Genomic DNA, 24,025 nt, shown 5'->3' on the forward strand with positions numbered 1-24,025 from the left:
CATCTGCAAATGAGAATAAGAAATATATATATCTCATACATACCTTTGATGCAAAAATTGAGTTAATCTGTAGAATGCTCTCCAAACAGCGTCTGCCTCATAGCAAAAATATGTTTGATGAGTGAAAAGAAAAGCTAGTCACTGTACAGTGTAGCAATTATAGTATGTATGAAAGCATAACAAATCAACATTAATTGAAAATAATTAGTTATAGAAAGATATCAAAGCATTAAAAAAACAAAAAGGAAGCTGCAGAATATGTATAATTATCTTAATTGTGTAAAAACTATATACCAAAATTTCTGGATTCATTCAAATATGTTAATGACTAGCACTGGTAATTCAGGTGAAGGAAAAATTGAGAATCTTATGTTTCAATATAACGTTTTGGTTTTTCTTATAAGCACATATGATAATCTTAACCATAATATTTTTTAAAAAATGATTTTCAAGGTGTCTGGGTGGCTCAGTCAGTTAAGCCTTCGGCTCAGGTCATGGTTTCAGGGTCCTGGGATTGAGCTCTAAGGTGGGATCCCTGCTCAGTGGGGAGTCTGCTTCTTTCTCTCCTTCTGCCCCTGCTCATGCTTGCTCTTTTTCTCTCTCAAATAAATAAAATCTTCAAAAAAAAAAAAAAAAAAAAAGGATGATTCTGGACTTAGTGCAGTTATAAAAATAGTGTAGATTTTTCATATACCCTTTACCTAGCCATCCCTTATATTAACATCTTATATAATAACAGAATGGAGGTGGGGCTCCTGGCTGGCTCAGTTGGTGGAGGATGTGACTCTTGGTCTTAGGGTTGTGAGTTCAGACCCTACATCATGTGTAGAGATCACTTAAAAATAAAGTCTTTGAAAATAATAGAACAGAGATCACGAGGGATCACTTTTGTTTCCCTGGGGGCATTTGGCCATTTTTGGTTGTCACAAATAGTGGGGAGGGAGATGCTACTGGCATTTAGTGGGTAGAAGCCAGGAATGTTGTTGAACATCCTATAATGCACAGCAACTCCAACAAAGAATTATCCGCCCCAATGTCAACAGTGCCAAAGCTGAGAAACCTTGCCCTAGAATAATTATCAAACATTTGTAAATACTATTGGAAATCAACAATAGTACAATACTATTAATTAAAAAACAATTAGACTTTAGAAGAGAATTTCCTGTTTTCCCACTAATATTCTTTTTATGTTCCAGGACACACATTTGTCATGTGTCCTTAGTTTCCTCCAGTTCATGACATTTTTTAGGTCTTTTCTTGTCTTTCATGACCTTTGATACTTTCAAAAAGCAGAATGTCCCTCATTCTGATGTTTTGTCATGATGGGGTTTGTCTGGTATTCTCTAATGATTTGAGGTTACGTGTTATTGGGAAGTATATCACAGAGACAAGGTGTCCTTCTCAGTGACTCATACCAGGTGATCAATGATATTGATCAATGATATGTTTTACTGATTGTATTAAGGCATCTTTTCCTGCATAATGAATTACCCTACAATTTAGTGGATTAACATTTAGTATTTCATAGTTTCTATGGAATCCAGGCACAGTTTAGCTGGTGTTAGCAGGAATGGCTGTGGTCTCATCTGAAGGCTTGACTGGGACAGGATCTACTTCTAAGCTCCTTCATGTGGTTGCTTGCAGGATTTAGTTGCGAAGGGGGTGATGGATGGCTGAGGAACAGAGTTCCTTACTAGCTTTGGCTGGGGGCCTCTCCGTGAGGCAGCTGGCTTTCATCAATGAGCAAGTGAGAAAGCAAGACAGAAGCCACAGTCTCTTTGCAACTTAATCTCAGAAGTGATATCCAATCACTTTTGCCATGTTCTATTTGTTAAAAGCTAGGTCTGGTTTATGCTCAAGAGCAAGGGATTACACAAGGTTGTGAATACCAGGACAAGAGGATCATTAGGAACCACATTAGAGTCTGCCTACCATACTTGTGATGTTATTAACTTTGATCATTTGGTTAAGGCAGTATCTAAACTTACAATTTTCCTCCTTGTAATGAATACTTTTTGGGAGATACTTTGAGGCTGCACAAATATCCTACTTCTGCTTAAACATTTACCAATGGCTGCCAGTTTTTAGCATCTGTCAGTATTTCTTTATCTACAGCAATTAATTACTATGGTAATGGTGATTACCATTACTATGATGGTAATCATATGATTACTATGCAGTGATTTATTATTTTCCTCTTCTCCATTTAACTGCAATCCTTTTATAATGAAGAGTTGTCCCTTGTTTATTTACATTCAATTATTTATTGATATAAGTATGGGCTCAAAGATACTTATTTTATCCTATTGATTATAGTCCAATACTATTATTATCTGGTTGTCCAGGTGGTTCCAAATTTGGAAACTATGAGCTTGTTCACAGGCTGGCTTCTGTGCCCTTTCTATATGCTCTCATCCTTTCTATTGGAGCACTTCCTACTACCTGGCCCAAGATATTCCAGGCTCAGCTAGTATATTCTCTATCCTAGTTCTGGAACCAATCACTTCTGGAAGGCTTGGCTCCATTCATTGGAAAATATTTAGAAACTAAGATCTAGGTGCTGGGTATGCCCATTGCTACTGGGGTGTCACTGCTTCTGGTCCAAGGAGATAAAGCAAGGAAATATATGTATGTATACATACATCTGCATTTCTGCATGTCTGTATACATACTAAACTAAAAACATGAGTCCATACTAATACCTCCAACTCTAATCCAGCCTCACAGAGTTTATTCTAACCACTTCCTTTCACCCCACCTTGTTTTGTTTATAACTTCTTTCTCCAGCAGTGAGAAATCTGGCTCTATCTACAATATATTTACCTGTTTGTTCAACCATATGTGTGGTTATAGATGTACAAAAGTAGTTCCAGAATTGCTCAATCATAATGCTGTGAGGAATTTATTTAGAGTACAGTGTTTGTGTATGATTCTTTTTGTCTTTAGCCTTACAGTATCCAGTCAAAATACTTTTCCAAAGTTACTAGGTCAGCTCCTTTCTTCCCCACCCCTTTTGGTGTGGTCATGTGATTCACTTGTAATACAAGCAGATTCATCTGACAGCCTGCATTCTATCTTTCTTTCTTCCTACATCCTAGTTGACAAAATAAAGTCCTCATCCACTACCGCAGTTCTACACAAGCGAGTACTATCATCACAAAAACCCCTCTGTACTCTCTTTTTATATAAAGCAAAACAAGCAATTATCAATAAACTAATGAAAAAGAATGAGATTAATTTATATGGAACATGAAAAATAAAGCATAAAAAAGCAAGTGATTGGGGCATCTGGCTGACTTGGTTGGTACAGCATGTGACTCAATATTGAGGTGATGAGTTTGAGTCCCATATTGGGAACTAAAAAAAAAAAAAAAAAGCACTGAATGGTATATATTACAGAATGCATTATTAGGGACTCCTGGGTGGCTCAGCGGTTAAGCGTCTGCCTTTGGCTCAGGTCGTGATCCTGGAGTTCCGGGATCGAGTCCCACATCGGGGTCCCTGCAAGCAGCCTGCTTCTCCCTCTGCCTCTCTCTCTGTTTCTCTCATGAATAAATAAAATCTTAAAAAAAAAAAAAAGAATGCATAATTAACCCAACTGTATAAAAAGTATAGGTTATATTTCAGAAAATTTCTGGATTTACTCAAATATGTTAAATATGTTAAAAATTACCACTGGGAGGGGGGGTGTTAAGAAATAAGAAACTTAAAGGACACCTGGATGGCTCAGCAGTTGAGCGTTTGCCTTCAGCTCAGGGCATGATCCCAGGATCCGGGATGGAGTCCTGCATCAGGCTCCCTGCGAGGAGCTGCTTCTCCCTCTGCCTATGTCTCTGCCTTTCTCTCTCTGTGTCTCTCATGAATAAATAAATCTTAAAAACAACAACAACAACAACAACTTAATTTTGAACAAAACATTTAAATTGTTTTTAGAAGCAAATATTAGCATGGTCCTCTTAAAAATAAAATTGAAGTTTCTATAAATGCATTGGAAAAGACGTGACCTCAGGAGAGAGAATGGGATAAAGGTTTTATTTTCAGCCTGTACTTTTCTATGCTGATTTGAGATTAACAAGTAACCACCTTATCAAGGTTGTGCTATATTAAAAAAAGTGGGGGGGGGTATTTTTAAGTAGACAAATACGGGGGGAGAGAACTTTAACAGTAGGAAGATCAAGGTATCAGGAAAGAGACATTCCTGACATCAGGAGGGAGCTAGTCCTAAGGACAGAAGGGAAACCAAGATGGCAGGTAGGGAGGCGTCTAACAGAGACTAAGGAGAGATCATCGTCCATGAACTACATGCCAGTAGGACCCTAGGCAGCTGGAAGGTCTGCATCCCAAGAAGCTTGGTAGCGAAATTAAGGCAGAAGACTAGTTGGAGCTTATGAGGAAGGCTAGACTTGAACATGTTAATGTACTTCAGGAAATCAGCCAGGTCAATACAGGAGAGGGGGAAAGGGATGGGGCAAGCTTCTGGGTGAAACTCCTGAGAAAGGCTCCAGAATACAGCTGGAGGAAGGACCAACATTGATCCTGGGGTCTGTGGCCCAGGGAACACAGATGGGGTGTTTGGTGTCCTGTCTACTCACACCTGGAGGAAGGCTGGAGACAGCTTTAAACACTTTGTGCCAGACATCCTGCTGTTTTAACTGCATTCTCGTTGAGATATGGGTGCCATCCTGGTTGTCTATTTTAGAGTAGGAAACCAAGGATCGGAGAGGGTGACTTCCTCAAATCCCATCACTAATGATCAAAGCCTAGCCTAAACCACAGTCTCTGTTCACTTGAATTTCCAAAATCCAAGGAACTGTGGCTGCTTAATCATGCTTTAGCTCATCTACACATTTCACAACAAGGCAATTAAGTAAACACTATCAGTTCCAGTTTGGATAAGGAAATGAAGGCGTTAACTACCCTGGCCCAGGATCACAGCAGTGGCAGAGCTGGGATTCCAACCATAGTCGGTCTGAATCCAGAACCTGTATTCCTAACTACTGTATCTACTGTCCTTACCCAGACCCCCTTGATCTATTAGGATGCCAATAATCCCACGGATCTCTCGACCTTCACAGACCCTTGGCAAATCCCAGAGCTTCCATTCAGGCTCCCAAGCTGCTGGCTTACTCTTCCCTCACTGATCCAGTTGGATCCTGAACTCTTTATTGAGCTGCTGGATACTGAGAGTATAGTGACAACCCTCCCACGTTAGAAAAGACCTCCTTCAAAGATGACAACAATGAAGCAACTTCTAAGATTTTATTAACATGAGTTTTTAAAAACAAGCATCCGTATCAGTGTGGGGGAGATGGTAGTGACGAGGGGAGAGGAGCCAACAGGAGGGGAGAGGAGCGGGGTGGAGGGGGGGAGGCAGGACAGGACAAATGGAAGGAATTCTGCTCTATTGGTAATAAAGCTCCAGGTTCATCCCATCGTGGATTTCATCTGAAGTAAAAAACGTTAAGGAACTCTCACTGTGGGCTCCATCTCCACCCTCTCATCTTGCACAGGTGGGTCAGGGTGGCCTGAGGGCTCCACCCAGGGCCAAGGGAGCCATTTTGAACTAGGTCAATTTTGATTTGAAAAGAATCAGAACTATAAAAAAAACAAAGGTTCACGCTCCTGTTGCACAACAGACATGCCTGAGTCTCACTCCACCCTGACCACTTGTCCACACTCAGGTAGAGATCAGTAATAAATATTTAGACCTTCAAGTTTCTTCTAAGCCAAGCCAAAGCATTTCATCAACCACCCTCCACCCCTAACCAACATGACATGGCTTCCATTTTCTTTCTTTCTTTTTTCTTTGGATCCCATTTTCCAAATGCTTACTGTGTGCTACATTCTAAGTTAAATACTTTATGTGCACCATCTCATACAGACTCCAGCACCGAACAAAGAGAACCAAGTCTGGTATACAGAGCCTTCCTCAAGAAGTCACGCAAAGGATACAGTCCCCCAAAGACACGTGGTCCTTGAAAATCGTGTACCTGTGGGATAGAAACCTTTTGAATTTGAAGTCTGAGGTGGATTTTCATGCAGGAGGCAAGCTGAGGAAGCTCTGCCTAAGCCCACAGGGCTCCCCCACCCAAACCTTCTGGCCCAGTCCCATCCAGTCCCCAGTTCCACCGCTGCACTCACCACTTCTTCAGGACGATCTTGTTCCAACGGGTGCCAGTTTGGGCTGCGATCAGCTTCTTAAGGTCCCCGATGGTGTCATCAGTGCTGGGCGCAGACGAGTTAAGGAAAACGGAAGGGAGAACGGGGAAGAGGACATCCCAGGGCTGAAGGCGCCCTGCCAGGCCCCCACCCGCCCACTCCCCCGGGTTTAACTAAAGTCACCCTACAGCACACACGGAGATGCCTGCCTCACATCAAGCACCCCAGGAACCACTGCCTCTCAGCCGCGGGTGGATACTTGCACTTAACGCGGACCTTCTTCCCTAGACGGTCGTTGCAAACAACCTCGATCATCCTGTCTGGAGCTACACACGGCGTGGGGTGGAAGGCAGCAGTCAGGACTTCAGGGGTCTCCCAAGAGCCAAGACCCCGGGTTTGAGTCTTACGTTCACCCCTCAACCTCCCAGATTCGCGGTCCTCCTAGGCCCCAACTCCCAGGACCGCGGACCCCAGGCGGCCGCGCCTCCCCGCTCAGGTCGCCTGAAGGCCCGGCCTCGCCTTTCGCAGACGCGCACACCCTTGATGGCCAGGTCCGTCCGCTTTCCCCGACTCTGCGCCTCTCCCACCAGCCCCTCACCTCGAATCGCCTGGAACCCGCCGACGCCACAAACTCCTCGCTCGAGGGCGGAGCCCGGGTTAGAGTAGACGCCGAGAGCCGGAAGCGGAAGTGAACAACCGGAAGCGCCCTCCCCGCTCCCGGCTCAACACCGCTCCGGCTTTCTTCCGGTCAAGGCAGGTTCCGAGCGCCGCTTCGGGGTCCCGAGTTTGGGCAGAGAATACTCGCCCGTCGGTGCGTGGGGCCGCGTTGGGGTCCCGGTTTGTGCGTGGCCGGGGAAGGGGCGTGAAAGCAAAGTCAGAGGTCAGGGGCCGGGCAGAGAGATCCCCCTTCCGTCGGAAGGTGTGGGTTGCCGCGGCCTCGTGTGGCGTCTGGTGGGAACATCAGGGGAGCCCGGGGACGCCCCGTGGGGGTGGTGACTTTTCGTTCCGGAGCCCGATGGAGCCTCTCAGTGGAGCCTCAGCTTCAGGGCGAGGAGGAGCCTGGGTGAAGTCGTGCTGTCATCTCGGGCCCCCTCCCTTCACTGGGGGCGGGGACTTGGAAGCGTTTTGCCCACCCCTCCCTTTGGCCATCGCTTCCCCCCCTTGCACCCCGACACACACACCTGGGCGCAGACCACAGTCAGCAAAGCGGCCTCCTGATCACGTCCTGGATACCAGCACGCACCAGTCCGGAGTCCCGTTCTCTCCTCTGCTGTCTCTGCCTCTCTCTCTGCGTCTCTCATGAATAAATAAAAATCTTAAAACATTTTTTTTTTTTTTTTTTGGGTAAAGGGCCGCCTAGGTGGCCCAGTGGTTGAGGGTCTGCCTTTGGCTCAGATCCTGGGATGGGGTCCCGCATCAGGCTCCCCACAGGGAGCCTGCTTCTCCCTCTGCCCTTGTCTCTGCCTCTGTCTCTGTGTCTCTCATCAATCAATCAATCTTTAGAATGGAGTCCAAGTTGCATGCCAACCAGCATGATGGGCAAGTCGAGTGGAAACGACAGAAGAGGGTGATTACCCGGGTTTGTGTGATTGAGGAAGGTCACCCCAGCCCTGCAGGGAGCACCTTGTACCAGATCTCAGCCTTGCCCTTCAGCCCCAGAGCAGCCCCTTCACTGCCAATGGAACCATTAGGCTGTTCTTTCTCTGCAGACAGGATTTTCCCAGTTTGGTGAGCCTAAAGGGATTCGCTCTGAAAATGAGCTGCTGCTTCTGATTTGCTCCATCCACCTTCTCTGTCTCTCTGTCTTTTAAAAAAGATTTGTTTATTTATTCATGAGAGACAGAGAGAGGCAGACACATAGGCAGAAGGAAAAGCAGGCTCCCTGCGGGGAACGTGATGTGGGACTCGAGCCCAGGACCTCGTGATCACACTCTAAGGACTAGGCTACCACTGCGGCATAGACACCCTCTCTTCCAGATTAAGGTGACAAAGGAAGGAGCCTCGGATACCTCACTTTAGAGACCCCTCCTCACACCTTGGTAATTAGAATTCAGAACTTCCCATGGGAAAAAAAAAAAAAAAACTTCCCATGAAAGGACTCAGTGAATGCCCCTTGAGGAACAAGGGCGGCTCCATTCCCCTCTTTGAGCAGCAGAAGGTCAGTTGTTAGAGGTGCTGGGGTGAGGAGGAGGTAGGTGCTTCCCAGAAGGGAGGGTTGTGGGTCACAACCCAAGGAGCAAGCGGGGTAGGCCCTCTTTGCCCCCTTGTTCCCCGGGTTTCTGACCCAGAGGGAGGAGTTTATATGTGAGGTTTCCTTCCCTCCACCCCTGTATGCTGGTGGAACAGGAGATGGTACTTAGGAACCCCCCTGTAACTCAGGGGGTGAGGGCAGGAGCACCTGGGTGCTGCTAAACTTAAAAGCAGTTGCTCCAAGGGTGCCTGGGTGGCTCAGTTGAGCATCTGACTCTTGGTTTTGGCTTAGGTCGCGATTTCAGGGTTATAAGATCCAGCTCCACATTGAGCTCTGTGCTCAGCGCTGAATCCGCTTGGGATTCTCTCTCCCTCTGCCACTCTCCCCTACTCTCTCTCAAATAAATAAATAAAATCTTAAAAAAAAAAAAAAAAAAGGCAGGGCACTTGAGTGGCTCAGTTGGTTAAGCATCTGCCTTCGGCTCAGGTCCTGATCATGGGGTCCTGGGATTGAGCCCCACATTGGGCTCCCTGCTCAGGAGGGAGTCTGCTTCTCCCTCTGCCACTGCTCCTCCTCGCACGTGCTCTCTCACTCTCTCTCTCAAATAAATGAATGAATAAATATTTTGTTAAATATTACTTAAAGTGATATTTAACTTTATCACTTGGCTCAGAAGTTTACCGCCTGCCTTTGGCCCAGGGCGTGATCCCGGAGTCCTGAGATCGAGTCCCACATCCGGCTCCCTGCATGGAACTGCTTCTCTCTCTTCCTGTGTCTGCCTCTCTCTCTCTACGTCTATCATAAATAAATAAATAAATAAATAAATAAATAAATAAATAAATAAATATTTTACAAAGATTTAGATAAAGATTAGTTTATTTATTTGAAAGAGCACAAAGGGGATCCCTGGGTGGCGCAGTGGTTTGGCGCCTGCCTTTGGCCCAGGGCGCGATCCTGGAGACCCGGGATCGAATCCCACGTCGGGCTCCCGGTGCATGGAGCCTGCTTCTCCCTCTGCCTGTGTCTCTGCCTCATTCTCTCTCTCTCTCTCTGTGACTATCACAAATAAATAAAAAAATTTAAAAAAAGAAAGAGCACAAGGTAGTATGGTAGAGATGCTACACTGTGGCATCAGATCTGGGCCTGTGCCCCCTGACAAGTGACTTGGCCTCTGTGGGATTCTTTTGGTTTTTCCACAGTTGCAGGATGGCTGATAAACATGAAGCATTTTTTTCTGTGCTTTGGCTGAGGAAAAATACCAAAGGGGTTGACTTATCAATAAACATTTGGAACTCACATTTTTAAATTATTTATTTTTTAAAAAAGATTTTATTTATTCACGAGAGACACACACAGAGAGAGAGGGGGGGGGGCAGAGACACAGGCAGAGGGAGAAGCAGGTTCCACGCAGGGAGCCCAATAGGGAACTAGATCCCAGGACTTCAGGATCATGCCCTGGCGGATGGCAGGTGCTAAACTGCTGAGCCACCCAGGGATCCCTGGAACTTACATTTTAAAAATTATTTTATTTTTTAAAAATATTTTTATTTATTTATTCATGAGAGACAGAGAGAGAGGCAGAGGCAGAGACACAGGCAGAGGGGGAAGCAGGATCCATGCAGGGAGCCCGATGTGGGACTAGATCCCAAGACTCCAGGGTCATGCACTGGGCCGAAGGCAGAAGCTTAACCGCTGAGCCACCCAGGCATCCCTACATTTTTTTAAAAGATAAACATTGCACATGGTAAAAATTTAAGCATTATAAAAGTATATATGGCAGCATAAAGACTTCTTGCCTTCAGATCACAGCCATCCCCAAAGGCAACTACCACTAAAAGTTTCCTTTAAAAAAAACAAAAACAATTTTACTTATTTGACAGAGAGCATAAGCAGGGAGAGCTGCAGGCCACAGGAGAAGAAGGCTCCCCGCTGAGCGCAGGGCTTGATCCAAGGACCCTGGGATCATGACCCGAACTGAAGGCATATGCTCAACCAACTGAGCCACCCAGGCACCCCCCAAATTTCCATTTTATAGAGATAGTTCCTGCATCTTCAAACGTGTGATATGGAATGGAACCTCCCAAGAAAATTATAAAACTTTTCAGATATTAACACATTTCAGTAGAGACTTTGTATTTTCAAGTAACATACAATATTTTAAGTTATGTCAAAGGGCAGAAACGAATGACTTAGTTTTTTTGGTTTTGTTTTAAGACTTTTTAGTTTTTAAAGTAATCTCCACACTCAGTGTGGGGCTTGAATTCACAACCCTGAGATCAACAGTCACTTGCCCCACCAACTGAGCCATCCAGCTGCCCTATGGGTTTTTTAAAAGATTTTATTTATTTATTCATGAAAGACACAGAGAGAGAGAGAGGCAGAGACATAGGCAGAGGGAGAAGCAGGCTCCATGCTCCATGCAGGGAGCCTGATGTGGAACTTAATCCTGGGACTCTGGGATCATGACCTGAGCCGAAGGCAAACGCTCAACTGCTGAGCCACCTAGGTGTCCCAAGGTGCCCTATGAATGATTTAGGTTTTATACAGGCATTCATGTATAAAGGGTGAAATACATAATAAATTGTGTGTGCATTTTTTGGAAATATATGTATCTCCATGAGATAAAACTATATATGCTGATCTCTACACCTTCTGCTTTTTAAAGCAAACAGTATTCTGGAGATTGTTCCAGTTAAAGCAAACAGTATTCTGGAGATTGTTCCAAATAGCACAGAAAGACCTACCTCGTTTTATTTATTTATTTTTAATGATTTGAGATCCTACACATGGGACTGTCGGGTCCAACAGAGGCTGCAATCTGATTGCTAAACTGCCTTCAAAGAGTTTGAATCAATTTTGCCCCTTCTGCAGGGTTGAAAGGGTCTGTGTCCTCACACCAAGGCTAGTGTGGATATTTTCTAGCTTCTTCATCTTTTTTAATCTGATAGATGAAAACCCTGGTGTTTTACTTTTTTATTTAATTATAGATAAGCATGAGGACGAGCATACAGATTTATCTTTTTTTTTAGCTTTATTGAGGTATAGTTGAAACAAATTTTACACATTTAATGTATACATCTTAATGAGTTTTGCATTTTTAAAAAGATTTTATTTATTTATTCATGAGAGACACACACACACAGAGGCAGAGACATAGGCAGAGGGAGAAAGAGGCTCCCTGCAAGGAGCCCGATGTGGGACTCAATCCCAGGACCCCGGGATCACAGCCTGAAAGGCAGACGCTCAACCACTGAGCCACCCAGGCATCCCTTGCATTTCTTTTTTTTTTTTTCCTTGCATTTCTTTTTAAAATAGTTCTCAACATCTCCAATTCCTGCCTGACTCTGTGTGAATGTGTGTATTGAAAACATTTGTTGCCATTATCGGCTTTTGGGGGTGTGATTTAGCAAAACCTCAATTTAAACTTCACATGTCCTTTGACCCATCAAATCGGTTCCTGGTTATTTATCCAATAGAAAAAGTAGATAGATAGATAGATAGATAGATAGATAGATAGATAGATAGATAGATAAGATAGGTTGATAGATAAAAGAAGATAGATAGATAAGATAGGTTGATAGATAAAAGAATTCTTAACTCCAATATTATTTGTGGTAACAAATCTGTAAACAAATTGAATACTCATCAATACAGGAATGTTGAATAAATTTCGCTGTTCTTATAAACTGCTAATTTTTTAAAACATTTTTTTAAATTTATTTATGATAGTCATACAGAGAGAGAGAGAGAGGGGCAGAGACACAACAGGCAGAGGGAGAAGCAGGCTCCATGCACCGGGAGCCTGATGTGGGATTCGATCCCGGGTCTCCAGGATCGCGCCCTGGGCCAAAGGCAGGCGCCAAACCGCTGCGCCACCCAGGGATCCCCAAACGGCTAATTTTTAAATGAACTACTAATTTAGTGAATGATGGTGGTACCTTGCTGGCTCAGTCTGCAGCATGGGACCCTTGATCTTGGGGTTGTGGGTTCCAGCCCCATCTTGGGCATAGAAAATACTTGAAAATAAAATCTTAAAAATAGTGATATGGGCATGTAGCTGTCAGTGGGTAGAATATGTGACTCTTGATCTCCAACTTGTAAGTTCAAGACCCAGGTTGGGTATAGAGATTACTTAAAAATAAAATCTTTTTTTAAATGATTTATTTATTTATTCATAGAGACAGAGTGAGAGAGAGGCAGAGACACAGGCAGAGGGAGAAGCAGGCTCCATGCAGGGAGCCCGACATAAGACTCGATCCCTGGACTCCAGGATCACGCCCTGGGCGAAAGGCAGACGCCAAACCGCTGAGCCACGCAGGGATCCCCATTGCTCATTTAAAAAAAAAATATTTTATTTTGGGCAGCCCGGGTGGCTCAGCGGTTTAGCGCCTGCCTTGCGCTCAGGGTGTGGTCCTGCAGTTCCGGGATCGAGTCCCACATTGGGCTCCCTGCATGGAGCCTGCTTCTCCCTCTGCCTGTGTCTTTGCCTCTCTCTCTTTCTGTGTCTCCCATGAATAAATAAATAAAATATATTTTTTAAATGAGCAATATATATTTGGTGGGAGTGTCAGTTCAGCCTCTGTGGAGAACAATTTGGGACTATCAATCTAAATGAAAAATTGAACACACCCTTTGTTAAACTATTTCTGTTCTACAAATTTATTCTTGTTCATAGGCATCAAAAAGCATTAGTAAATAAAAAAGGGCCTCGCTCCCCCTTAGGACAACCCCGGGTTGTTCCCCGCCCCCCACCCTGCACCTCCGCTGTCAGGGCGCCTTCCCAGCTGGGTCCTGGGGGCTGTAGCCCCGCCCCCGGCCCCTCGTCACCGCCCTTGGCCCCGCCCCTGGGCCTCCCGTCACCACCCCAGCCACTTATCTCGGCTCTATCTCCATCCTTAGCCCCGCCGGAGCCTCCGCCCCGCCCCTAGCCCCGCCCCCAGCCTTGTCCCAGCCCTTAATCCCGCTCCAGGGCCTCGTCCTCGACCCAAACACGCCCCGGGTCTCCCGTCACCTCCCCAGGCTCGCCCCGGGGCCCCTAGTCACCGCCCCAGCCGCGCCTTCCAGGTTTGGTCCGAGCCCTAGCCCCGCCCCCAGCCTCGTCACCGCCCCTGGCCCCGCCTCCGGAACGCCCCGAGCTTCGGCTAGCCCCGCCCCCTGCCTCGTCACCGCCCCTGGCCCCGCCTCCGGGCCGCGCCGGAGCTTCAGCCACGCCTTCCGGGCTCGGGCCTGGTTCCCAGCCCCATCCTCCGCGCTCCGTCCGGGTCGCGGCGGCTCTGTCGCTGGGACCGGACCATGTTCCCGCAGGAGGAAAGCTGAAAGTCCGTCCGCTGCCGGAGGCGGCGGCCACCGCTCTGCTGGCACCCCCGCCCTCCGCCGCCCGCTGGCCTCCCCGGGACGAGATCCCGAAGCCCCTCAGCCGCCAGCGGAAGTGGGTGTCGGCCGGATCATGGCGACTTTGGCCGACCTGCCGGACTCAGTCCTGTTGGAGATCTTCTCCTACCTCCCGGTCCGGGACCGGATCCGCATCTCCAGGTGCCGGCCCGCACCCCGCGCGGGGAGGTGGCGGGAAGGCCGGGGCCGGGGCCGGGGCCGGGGCCGGGGCCGGGGTTGTTCTAACGGCGGGTCCCCTCCCCCAGGGTTTGTCACCGCTGGAAGAGGCTGGTGGACGACCGGTGGCTCTGGCGACATGTCGACCTGACGCTGTACACGGTACGCGGGGCCGACCGGGCGGGCGTGGGCCGCGGTGGGGCGTCTGGCCCTCGAACCCCGGATTTGGAGCTTGGCAGCCCGGGGCGCGTCGGGCAACGTCGCTTGCCTGCTCCTCAGCCTGTTTCCCCATCGCCCAACCGGGGATAAGCGAGATCGTGCAGGGAGAGAGCTTAGAGCCGCGTCTGGCACACAGTGAGCATATGACAAAAGTTAGTTGCTTACATCGTGTATTAATGAGTTTTCCTGGAGAAATCATTTTCCAGATTCAACTTAATTTCCAGAATTTATTTCCTGAGTAGCGCAACCAAACCTTTTTACACTTTTCCCCATTTGCATCGTATTTATTTTTCCTGTTTTATTTAGCATGAACTATTTCAAATATATTATAGAAACGTGTAGAGGATTATATCTGAAACCAACTAGGCATTCATCACCCAGATTTTTTTTTTTTTTTTTTTTTTTTTTTAAGATTTTATGTATTGGGCACCTGGCTGGCTCAGTGGTTGAGCATCTGCCTTCAGCTCGGGTCGTGGTCCCAGGATCCTGGGATCAAGTCCTGCATTGGGCTCCCCTCGGGGAGCCTGTGAGAGCCTGGATCCCAGGACCCCAGGATCAACAACCTGAGCTGAAGGCAGACGCTCAACCACTGAGCCACCCAGGTGTCCCATCATCACCTAGACTTCTCTCTCTCTTTTTTTTTTTTTTAAGATTTTTAATTTATTTATTCATGATAGACAAAGAGAGAGAGAGAGGGAGAGAGAGGCAGAGACACAGAGGGAGAAGGAGGCTCCATGCAGGGAGCCTGATGTGGGACTCGATCCCACGACTCCAGGATCACGCCTTGGGCTGAAGGCGGCGCTAAACCGCTGAGCCATCCGGGCTGCCCAGATTTTTTTTTTTTTTTTAAGAATTTATTTATTTATTCATGAGGGGGAGAGAGAGAGAGAGAGAGAGAGAGAGAGAGAGAGAGAAAGAAAAGAAAGAAAATAAAAGAAAGAAAGAAGAAGAAAAAGAAAGGAGAAAGAAAGAAAAGAAAAGAAAAGAAAAAGAAAGAAAAGAAAAGAAAAGAAAGAAAAGAAAAGAAATAAAAGAAGAAAAGAAAAGAAAAAAGACACAGGCAGAGGGAGAAACAGGCTCCATGCAGGGTCGCGGGACTCGGTCCTGGGTCCCCAGGATCACGTCCGGGCCAAGGCGGTGCTAAACCGCTGAGCCAACCAGGCTGCCCTACCCAGATTTAACCCACTTTGATCTTTGGTCATTTTTGCCGCACATCATGTGAAACATACATGCAAAGGTTTACGTATATATATATACACATGACATTTATAGATATATTCGTTACATTTTTTTGAAGCTGTCCTCAGAGGTAGCCACTATTGTAAAATGCGTTTGTAGTCTTCTGTTCACATTTTGATTTCCTTCCTGTGTGAGTGCAGGGAAGCAATATGTAATTTTGTTAATGTTTTCCTAAAATTTAAATAATGGTATTCTATTTAGGTAAATAAATGCTGCTTATTATATATCCACCCACAACTAGCTTTATTCACACAACATTGCTTTTGAGATTTATTTTGACTGAGAATGTAAATCTAGTTCATTCCTTTTAAAGTGTTAAATGAATATACCACAATTTATCTGTTTTCCTGTTGACAGACATTTAGTTATTTCCAACTTTCTACTATTATAAATAAGTGTTATAAAGGAATATTTCAGACTTGCCTGTGTATATAAATTACCTAAGGATCTTGTTAAAATGCTGATTCTGATTCAGTGAACTGGATGGGGCCCCAGATTCCAAATTTCGAATAACCTCCAGGGTTTATGCTATGCATTTTTTCTGCCTTTTTTTTTTTTTAAAGGTAAAATGTACCTACAATAAAATGCACAGTGCTTCCAATATTTTGTTTTCTAGTAATTAGCTTTCCAGGGTTAATTTTTGCAGCTTTCACCATTTACTATGTTGTGATTATTCTTATTTATAACATGGCTCTAATTTACTCTGGACAGTTCTAGCCTTTTTCAGTTTTATTTTGTGTTGCTTATTTCTACTGGCAGTGGTCATTAAGAAAGGGATAAAATGCTGGTGAGTCGCTTTGCTTTCTTACTCCAGATAATGAGAATCCACTCAGTTGCTAAAGACAAATCTATTATGATCTTCTCTTTTCTTTCCTTGTTTTTGTTCAAACCTAGAAATCAAAATGATGGAATTAAATTCTCTTGCTACTCCTGTGAGGTGCAGGGTCAGGCTGGCAGGGGAAGAGCAGAAGCCCTGGGGAGCACTAGAGCCCCACCCATCCTGGGGCCTGTCTGTCTCCAAGCAGCCAGGGGCCTTGGAATAATCTCCATTTCTCTCACCCTGTCACACCCATCTCTGGCTCTTACAGATGCGGCCTAAGGTCATGTGGCACCTCCTTCGCAGGTACATGGCATCCCGGCTCTATTCCCTACGGATGGGTGGCTACCTGTTCTCAGGCTCCCAGGCCCCCCAGCTGTCCCCTGCCTTGATGAGGGCCCTGGGCCAGAAGTGCCCTAACCTGAAGCGCCTCTGCTTACACGTGGCCGACCTGAGCATGGTGCCCATCACCAGCCTGCCCTGCACCCTGAGGACCCTGGAGCTGCACAGCTGTGAGATCTCCATGGCCTGGCTCCTGAAGGAGCAGGACCCCACTGTACTGCCCTTGCTTGAGTGCATCGTGCTAGACCGCGTCCCTGCCTTCCGAGATGAGCACCTGCAGGGCCTGACACGTTTCCGTGCTCTTCGGTCATTGGTGCTTGGCGGCACATACCGTGTGACAGAGACAGGGCTAGATGCAGGCCTCCAGGAGCTGAGCTACCTGCAGAGGCTGGAGGTGCTGGGTTGTACCCTCTCGGCTGACAGTACCCTCCTGGCCATCAGCCGCCACCTCCGAGATGTGCGGAAGATCCGGTTGACCGTGAGGGGCCTCTCTGCCCCTGGCCTGTCAGTCTTGGAGGGCATGCCAGCCCTGGAGAGTCTGTGCTTGCTAGGCCCTCTCATCACCCCAGAAATGCCTTCCCCAGCTGAAATCCTCTCCTCCTGCCTCACCATGCCCAAGCTCAGGGTTCTTGAGCTGCAGGGGCTGGGGTGGGAGGGTCAGGAGGCTGAGAGGATCCTGTGTAAGGGGTTGCCCCACTGTATGGTCATTGTCAGGGCCTGCCCCAAAGAGTCCATGGACTGGTGGATGTAACTGTACCACCTGTCCGTCTCGGCTTTTATTGGGGAGCCTCACATCATCTGAAAGGTACCTTGCAGTAGGCCCGTAATCAGGCTGACAGGGCCTCAAAGCCACAGGTAGGGAAAACTGAGGCCTTGGAGCCTCCAGACACTTGGAATCCCTATTTGCCAGTTGTTTGGCCTGTGACATCAGCCAGCCTCCTAGAGGGCCTGTATCCACATCTGGAAATAGGGAAGATCATAGCTACCTCATGGTTATGTTGCAAAGCCTTAACTCTTTACCAGCCCTGGGCCAAAAAGGTCCTTGATAAAGGGTCGTTCTCAGGAACAGGATGGATGCAGAAGGGTGGGGTTAGGAGTTAGGGAGACCTGAGGGGCCAAGGCCCCTTAGGAGGCTTGGAAAGACTGCCTATGCATGTGCACCCACACACCGACACACCATTGATATACCTACTTGCACACGAGAGACGTGATGAGAAAGCCAAGCAAGACTTATGCTTTCATCATCAAAAGTGTTAATGAAGGTTCTAAGTTGTATTTTCTGTACTTGGTATCCTGTATTTTCTGATTTTTCCACAATATATATTATTTTGCTATTAAAGAAAAATAATTTTTTTTCAAAAAAGCGTTTGGTTTATTCAACAAATGTTTCTTGACTGCACGCTATACCACAGGCACTGTTCTAGGCCCGGGGGCCACAGCAGTGAACAAAACAAGCCCTGAGTAGAAGGTAGGGCGATCGAGTGAATGCGTTGATGGAATAATTTTATTTTATTTTATTTTATTTTATTTTTTTATTTTTTTTTTTTGGAATAATTTTAGAGACAATAAACCAGGTTCACATGATGGGCATGCTTGTGTCTGTTAGAGTGGGCGGGGCCAGCCACTCAAGTTTGGAGACCTGAGAGGTGATGAGGAACCCACTCTGGGAAGCACTGGGAAAAAGAAAAGACCAAAACACTGAGATGGGGGATAAGCTTGACATTTTTCAGGATTAGGAGGAACCGTGTGGCTGAAAGAACAAGTGATGAGCAGTGGGAAGTTAAGTCAGAGCTGAAGGGGTGAGGTTGGAGGGTCCCCACAGATGGTGCAGGTTTTAGGGGTTCAGTAAGTAGCAATTCCTGCCTGCTAAGTCTGAGCCACTTGAAAGAAACAGGTGGCAGGCTGATAGTGATCAGGAACGTAGTCCCTTGAGATGAGAGTTACTTCTGATCTGAGCCTGGGTAGGAGGGCGTGTGTGACTCCACAGGTTCGCCACCTGCCCACCAGCCCAGCCCTGTGGTGGGCAGAGCTAGAAGAGAAAACGGGGCTGAGCTGGTACCCTTCATTCCTTGTCTCAAGCTCCCTTATCAGAGGATCTGGGTGTCTCATGCTTTCCCACTAGCAGGTGGAGTGGAGATTCTCCATCAGGCCATATGGGGACTATGGGATGAGTACTTCCAGTGTGGCCATGGTCAGAGTCTACTTGTCCCACGCCATGGTCAGATATGGCAGTTCCAGCCCAGGGCACCTGGGGAACTAGACTGATGCAGGCTGGGGTGTTGGGACTGGAGAGGTCTCAGGTTGAGGAATGGGATCTGTTTTGAGGGTATCTGGAGACCTGAGGTCTGTTGTGGGGAGTATGATGGAGTGGCCAACCCCACTCTTACACTGGGCTCTGCCGGTCGTCCTGGAATAGGTCGCTGATGCCCTACCTGGAGCTGCTTGAGGTGGAAAAATAGTTTCCTTCTTTCCTTTCTTCTTGTTTTTCCTGCAGAAATGGAGCAACAGGCATGAAATTGGAAGTAGTGGAATACGTGGAACTGTTTCGTAGTCAGCACTAGCAAGTAGTGATGGGGGAGGAGGAGCCCTAATTTGTAATGTTTGCCAACTTCTGTGGTGTAAGTATCCCATCATGGCTGGTTTCAAGTGACCAACAGACTAACAACGGGCTCTCAAAACTCCTGCAAGTTTAGCAATGGGCCCTCCTGAGCTGGCATGAGCTGGCTTCAGCATGCCATTGGTTAGTGGTGTCTTTCTTCCAGGTATACTGAACTTTAGTGACCCCTTTCCTGGGCTTAGCTAACTCTGAGGGGGTGGTAGGGTTATGGGACATAAGACAGAGCTCCTTCCACCCCTGACTGCTGCCTTCTCCTGGGTAAGGGGTTGGGGGCTTGAGGATGCCCTTTGTATTGAATGTACCGGAGATTTGTTTTATTTATTTTTAAATATTTTATTTATTTATTCATTAGAGACACACAGAGAGAGGTAGAGACACAGGCAGAGGAAGAAGCAGGCTCTCTGGGAGGAGCTTGATGCAGAACTCCATTCCAGGACCCCAGGATCACGACCTGAATTGAAGGCAGATACTCAACCACTGAGCCACCCAGGTGTCCCAGGCTTGTTTTAATTCATGCATGGAGATAGACACAGAGACAACTGCCTTTGAAAGAAGACTATTACTTACACTTCCCAAGAGGAAGGGGCTTATTCCGTACAGAGCCACTATGGGGGAAAAAAACAGGGTCTGTAGGAGGCAAGGGTAATGGGAAAGCACAGACATGAGCCTTTATTACCAGGCAAGGCAGGGTAGTCTAGCTGAACAAGTTTAGATTTGGCTAGTTTGAATAATTTTGGTGGGCTCTAGGTGCGAGAGGTGGTCCCTAGTTGTCTATTACTTGGTCCTGGGGTGATTTAGGGCAGAGGGAATATTGATTTGCTGTGTAAGACTAAGATCAAGGAGGTAGTTGGATTGGTCAGTTTGCATATGAAAGTGTGCTCAAAGGCACTCCTCAAGGGGTGGTCCTTACCCAGGTTTGCAAGGCCCTAAGGTGTCAAAGCACCACAAAATATTGGGGAAAATGACTAATAAGCCTCCTTTGAAAGTAAAGGATAATCACAATAGCTAACATTGAGTGTCTATTTTGTGTCAGGTACTATGCTCAGTCCTTCATGCAGCCCAATGAAGATCTCTATTGAGGTATAATTCACACAAACAAGCAGCACATATTTAGGCGCATAATTTGATGAGTCCTAACACATGTGTTCACTTGTGAAACCATCACCACAATCAAGATAACACATATCTGGGATCCCTGGGTGGTGCAGTGGTTTAGCGCCTGCCTTTGGCCCAGAGCGCGATCCTGGAGACCTGGGATTGAATCCCACATCGGGCTCCCGGTGCATGGAGCCTGCTTCTCCCTCTGCCTATGTCTCTGCCTCCCTTTCTCTCTCTCTCTCTGTGTGACTAACATAAATAAAAAAACTTTTAAATAAAGATTTAACGATTAAAAAAAAAAGATAACACGTATTTCCATAACCCCTTAAGGTTTCCTCGTGGCTCCTTTTAACCCTCCCTTCCTCCACCCATGTTCTCAGGCAAACGCTGATCTGCTTTCTGTCACTACAGATTATTTTTATTTTCCTAGAATTTTACGTAAGTAGAATCATGTATTATATACTTTGTGTGTGGGGAGGTGTCTTTTTGTTCACTCACTGTAATGATGTTCAGATTCATCCAAGGTGTTTAGGAATTAAACTTTGTTCCTGAGTGGAATTCTGTCATGTGGATGTGTTAGTACAATTTGTTACTTACTCGTCTTTTGGTGGGTATTTGCATTTAAACATACGTTTTTATTAAAATAATTTTTCCTGATATAAAAAATAACATATGCTTGTGAAGAATTTTAACATAGAAAGTGAGGGGTGCTTGGATGGCTCAGTAGCTTAAGCATCTGCCTTTGGCTCAGGTCATGATCCCAGGGTCCTGGGATCAAGCCCTTAGTAGGGCTCCTTGCTCATTGGGGAGTCTGCTTCTCCCTCTCCCTCTGCCCCTCCCCCACTTGTGCTCTTTTATTTATTATTATTATCATTTTTTAAAAGATTTTATTTATTTATTCATGAGAGAGAGAGAGAGAGAGAGAGAGGCAGAGGGAGAAGACAGGCTCCATGCAGGGAGCCCGATGTGGGACTCGATCCCAAGACTCCAGGATTACACCCTGGGCTGAAGGCAGGCGCTAAACCACTGAGCCACCCAGGGATCCCTGTCTTTTATTTATTAAATAAAATCTTATAAAAAACATTATAGAAAGTGAACCTCTTTCTAATCCCAGGCCCCCGAGGGAATTACCATGAGAAGTTAGATGTATAATCTTCTAGAATTTTGTCTACTGTTGGGACTTTGTAGAAAAATCAAAGATGTTACTTTTTTTAAAGAGTTTATTAATTTATTTTTAAGTAATCTCTAGACTTAATGTGGGGCTCAAACTTATGAACCCAGGATCAAGAGTTGTGTGCTCTTCCAACTGAGCCATCACACACCCTAGTCAGTGACATCTCTTAATGTCCGTTCTGAGTTTGAGACCAATCACGGGAGTTAGAGATGAAAACATCAGTGTTATGAGTAACAAAGCCTAAACTGAAGCATGATGGCTTTGCTATGCCTTGTTGGCCTTCTGATGTTTCACTGTTGCATTTGCCAAATGCACTCAGGCATGGTCCAACTGGTGAACCACAAAGCTCCTCTGGATGCTTAGTGTATGGCCCCAGCCTGGTCCAGCCCTCCTCTGGAGTCCTACTGACTCCCAAAGAGAGAGAGAAAGGCCAAGATTTGAAAACACTCAGTTCCTTCTTCCAAACATGCTATAAAGATTATGAGTGTGTACGTGCAGAAGTCACATCAGCTGACGTTTGTGCTCCTTGGACGTGGAAAGCCAGAGGAATGACATTTTCTCCCTAATGGATTAAGATAGATGGATATCTGTTTTGTGTCCATCTCAGCCTGTAATAGTGATGCTATTGGCTAGGAATGCCTGGAGCACTCATCTGGGCCCCTACTACTGGCAGCAAGCCACCACAGACACTGCCCTGACTGAACCACAACCTTGTGGTTCTTATTATGATTGCAAGACACACCTTAGCAACAAGTATCAGATAACTTTGAAAAATAAGATTTATTACTCACAAGTTTTGGAGGGAACATGGCATACCCAAGATTGCCAGGAAAGAGAGAAAAGAAAGAGAGAGAGAGAGCACATAGACCTGGGGGTTCTGTCTTTATTGGTGGTTAAGGGGGTGGAGGCCCTAGGGTTTTGTGGATTCACTCTTTATTGATGAATTTTGTTAACCATAAAAATAAAACAGTTATTTTCCCAGCAAAAAATGGGTTTATTCAGGAATAACAGAATTACACTTCAGGACATGCAGGTTATGGCAAAACCATAGGCAAGTCTGGAGAACAAAGGAGAGGAATGCTCTTTTACAGAGGAAAGGGGGAATTTGGGAGGGGTTGTTAGAAGCAAAAAGTCCATTGGAGTAAACGGAGAGTTTGAAGTATATGGCTTCTCGTTGGCTGAGGTGTGCAAGGCTCTCATTGGCTGGGCTATTGCTGAGCTAGGAAAAAAAGTCTTCCCTCCAACTGCTGGTATAGTAAAGGTACAGGCTGCTTGTTGAGAATACAAGGTAGTCTCTTCCCATTAGTTCTGCAAAGGGCCACAAGAGGGGGTATACTACTCCTTCTGGCCTCCTGACTCCATTTTCCTTTATTCTTTTTTTTTTTTTTTTTTTTTAAGTGGGGTCCATACCCAGCATGGAGCTCAACATGGGGCTTAAACTTAGGGCCCTGAGATCAAGACCTGAGCTGAGATCAAGAGTTGGATGTTTAACCAACAGAGCCACCCAGGTGCCCTACTCCTGACTCTATTTCATTTTATTTTTAAAGATGTTATTTATTTATTCATGAGAGACACACACACACACAGAGAGAGAGAGAGAGAGAGAGAGAGGCAGAGACACAGGCAGAGGGAGAAGCAGGTTCCCCACAGGGAGCCTGATGTGGGACTCGATCCCAGGATCCTGGGATCACGATTTGAGCCAAAGGCAGATGCTCAACCACTGAGCAACCCAGGTGTCCCTCCTGACTCCGTTTTAAGTGAGATTTCCTTTACTCAGCTTTGCAAAATGGATGCCTCTTTAATTAAAAGCTTAATGTCAGCCACTTACACTGCACCTCCTTAAAAAGATGTTCCCTGGGCTCACTTACTCCTTCCTACACAAGAACAGCCTTTTTCTAACTAACCTTTAATATACTTATAGATCTTATGGTTGGAGTGTTCTTATTTCAATAGACCTTTTCTCCCTCTTGCAATAATCCTTTTGAATGAAGTCTCTCTTTACCAATATCCAGAATTATTTTTGACAATGATAAACAAACAAAAATTCTTTGAGTCATTTTTGAGTCCTTGCCCTAAAACTACACAAATCCATCAGCAGATAGCCATCAGCTCTATCTTAATTTTAGCATCAGAGCTGGTCCCACTCCTTCCATTCTCCCTGGCCATCTTTCAGCTATCTCCATCTGTCATTGGGATTATTGCCTTAACTTTCTAGTTGTCCTCCCTGATTCTATCTTTGCATCCCTAGAGTCACACAACAGACAAGGAGAACTTAAAAAAAAAATACACATCAGGGCAGCCTAGGTGGCTCAGCGGTTTAGTGCCGCCTTCAGTCCAGGGCCTGATCCTGGGGACCCCTAATTGAGTCCCACGTCAGGCTCCCTGCATGGTGCCTGCTTCTCCCTCTGCCTGTGTCTCTGCCTCTCTCTCTGTGTGTCTCTCATGAATAAATAAATACAATCTTAAAAAAAAATACACATCAGATAATGTTGCTCCTACAGCTCAAAACCCTTCAGGGGTACCCCCATTGCACTCAGGTAAAATCCACCATTCTTACATTTGCCCAGATGGCCTTGTATGATCTGATTCTATTGCTTCTCTGACTTCACTTCCAGCTAGTCT

At 46.0% G+C, this 24,025-nt stretch overlaps 2 protein-coding genes across 4 annotated transcripts; one reads left to right on the top strand and one right to left on the bottom strand.

Moving 5' to 3' along the window:
- Positions 1–5,244: 5,244 nt before the first annotated feature.
- On the bottom strand, positions 5,245–7,126 carry UBL5 (ubiquitin like 5). 3 transcript variants are annotated; one of them, XM_025457450.3, is made up of 5 exons: positions 6,758–7,126; positions 6,419–6,485; positions 6,142–6,225; positions 5,953–5,990; positions 5,245–5,445 (listed from the first exon to the last, which is right to left on the bottom strand). In XM_025457450.3, the coding sequence occupies exons 2-5, from the start codon at positions 6,472–6,474 to the stop codon at positions 5,402–5,404; spliced, it is 222 nt and encodes a 73-aa protein (XP_025313235.1). In that variant the 5' UTR covers positions 6,475–6,485; positions 6,758–7,126; the 3' UTR covers positions 5,245–5,401. The 3 variants fall into 3 exon arrangements, with proteins under 3 accessions (XP_025313235.1, XP_048953539.1, XP_048953540.1); XM_049097582.1 differs by lacking the exon at positions 6,758–7,126 and adding an exon at positions 6,698–6,755; XM_049097583.1 differs by lacking the exon at positions 6,758–7,126 and adding an exon at positions 6,679–6,737.
- Positions 7,127–13,537: 6,411 nt separating this feature from the next.
- On the top strand, positions 13,538–17,877 carry FBXL12 (F-box and leucine rich repeat protein 12). Its single transcript, XM_025457446.3, has 3 exons — positions 13,538–13,882; positions 13,987–14,059; positions 16,444–17,877. Exons 1-3 carry the CDS (start codon positions 13,797–13,799, stop codon positions 17,263–17,265), a joined length of 981 nt encoding a protein of 326 aa, XP_025313231.1. The 5' UTR covers positions 13,538–13,796; the 3' UTR covers positions 17,266–17,877.
- The last annotated feature ends 6,148 nt before the right edge of the window (positions 17,878–24,025 follow it).

Source organism: Canis lupus, chromosome 20, assembly GCF_003254725.2.
Source record: "Canis lupus dingo isolate Sandy chromosome 20, ASM325472v2, whole genome shotgun sequence".
NCBI classification, from domain to species: Eukaryota; Metazoa; Chordata; class Mammalia; order Carnivora; family Canidae; genus Canis; species Canis lupus.

Coding starts and splice junctions, on each gene's coding strand:
- UBL5 (XM_025457450.3), bottom strand. CDS start 6,474: ATGATCGAGGTTGTTTGCAACGACCGTCTAGGGAAGAAGGTCCGCGTT. Junction 5,991..6,141: donor AAGATCGTCCTGAAGAAGTG/GTGAGTGCAGCG, acceptor TCTATCCCACAG/GTACACGATTTTCAAGGACC. Junction 5,446..5,952: donor CCACGTGTCTTTGGGGGACT/GTATCCTTTGCG, acceptor TTTTTACTTCAG/ATGAAATCCACGATGGGATG.
- FBXL12 (XM_025457446.3), top strand. CDS start 13,797: ATGGCGACTTTGGCCGACCTGCCGGACTCAGTCCTGTTGGAGATCTTC. Junction 13,883..13,986: donor GACCGGATCCGCATCTCCAG/GTGCCGGCCCGC, acceptor CCCCTCCCCCAG/GGTTTGTCACCGCTGGAAGA. Junction 14,060..16,443: donor TCGACCTGACGCTGTACACG/GTACGCGGGGCC, acceptor TGGCTCTTACAG/ATGCGGCCTAAGGTCATGTG.